The following is a 1,124-nucleotide window of genomic DNA, read 5'->3' as shown; positions in this document are numbered from 1 at the left end:
ATATATGTATACTATCAATAGTGAGTTAAAAACAGAACTGGCCGCTCCATTTGCTGAATTACCCACAGTGCAATGAAATATTAATGCACAACACTGAATGTGTGTAGTCACTCGAATCATATACCAATGTGTTCTGTTCTGTATACATTATATGTGAATAACAGGTAACTACTCATATACACATTCATACACAGATATCGCAAACGAAGCTCAATCTCAACCGCCGCTATGTGTGTTATATGCATGTACATAATGACATGAACAAGCACACGTAAAACTCTAAACCTTAAACCCTAAACTTTACACCCTAAACCCTAAAACATTAAAACCCTAAAACACTAAAACCCTAAAACCTTACTAAAACCTTAAAACTCTAATAGCCCTAGAACATATGCCCATACTTACACACAGGCATGCAAACACATGCACGTACACACACACACCTGTGCATTGCCCACGCTCATATCCGTCAGCAGCACATTGAGTTCCACCGCAGCGCTGTGCAGATCCGTGCCATCGGGTGCGTAGTACGGCACATAAAGCAAGGGCTCCTCTAACGGCTCATCGGTGTATCCAAGGAACGGGAACTCTGCGCATAAACACGTGTGTATGCGTGAGTGTGAGTGTGAGTGTGAGTGTGAAGGTGCACGGGTGAGAGTGGGGCGGCGGATGGGGATGAGGAGGTTTGCTGATGTATGTATGCTGAAGATGCAATGTGGGCACTGGTGCGTGCGACGGTGAGGGTGCATATTTAGCATATGCGTGTATGTACTTGTAGCGTTTGCGTATGACTATATTTTATACTATATATATATATATATATATATATACATATATATATAGCGCAAACTATGTACATTATCAATGTAGCTTGTACTGTGGCCCTTAACATCTCCTAGTAACATACCGGTGAAGACCTCCTCGAGTGAGGGATAGTAGTTTGCTTCGTCATTGACCAGATTCTGTATTATGGTCTCTGTGGATGTCTGTGGAGTGAGGACGAGAGTGCCGCACATTGAGTTGAGGGGTATTAGCAATATTCCTTGGGCTTCTCGAAGAATGTTAGCAATGCAAGTCTAAGAACGTTACATGGTTTATCTCGTGATACATTTATACAGCCAATT

General features: G+C 42.3%; 1 protein-coding gene across 1 annotated transcript; it reads right to left on the bottom strand.

Annotated features, from left to right (window-relative positions):
- Window positions 1-184: 184 nt before the first annotated feature.
- SARC_16875 (hypothetical protein) lies at window positions 185-986 on the bottom strand (the record flags this gene model as incomplete). The annotated part of the gene is made up of 3 exons (XM_014289020.1): window positions 185-226; window positions 444-589; window positions 908-986. Coding segments are annotated over 3 exons (267 nt in total), but the record flags the coding sequence as incomplete, so codon positions are not given.
- Between the last annotated feature and the right edge of the window lie 138 nt (window positions 987-1,124).

Source organism: Sphaeroforma arctica (assembly GCF_001186125.1).
Source record: "Sphaeroforma arctica JP610 unplaced genomic scaffold supercont1.9116, whole genome shotgun sequence".
Classification (NCBI taxonomy): Eukaryota; class Ichthyosporea; order Ichthyophonida; genus Sphaeroforma; species Sphaeroforma arctica.
Note: the sequence above shows the minus strand (reverse complement) of the source record. Positions and strands in the feature narration are given on the sequence as shown.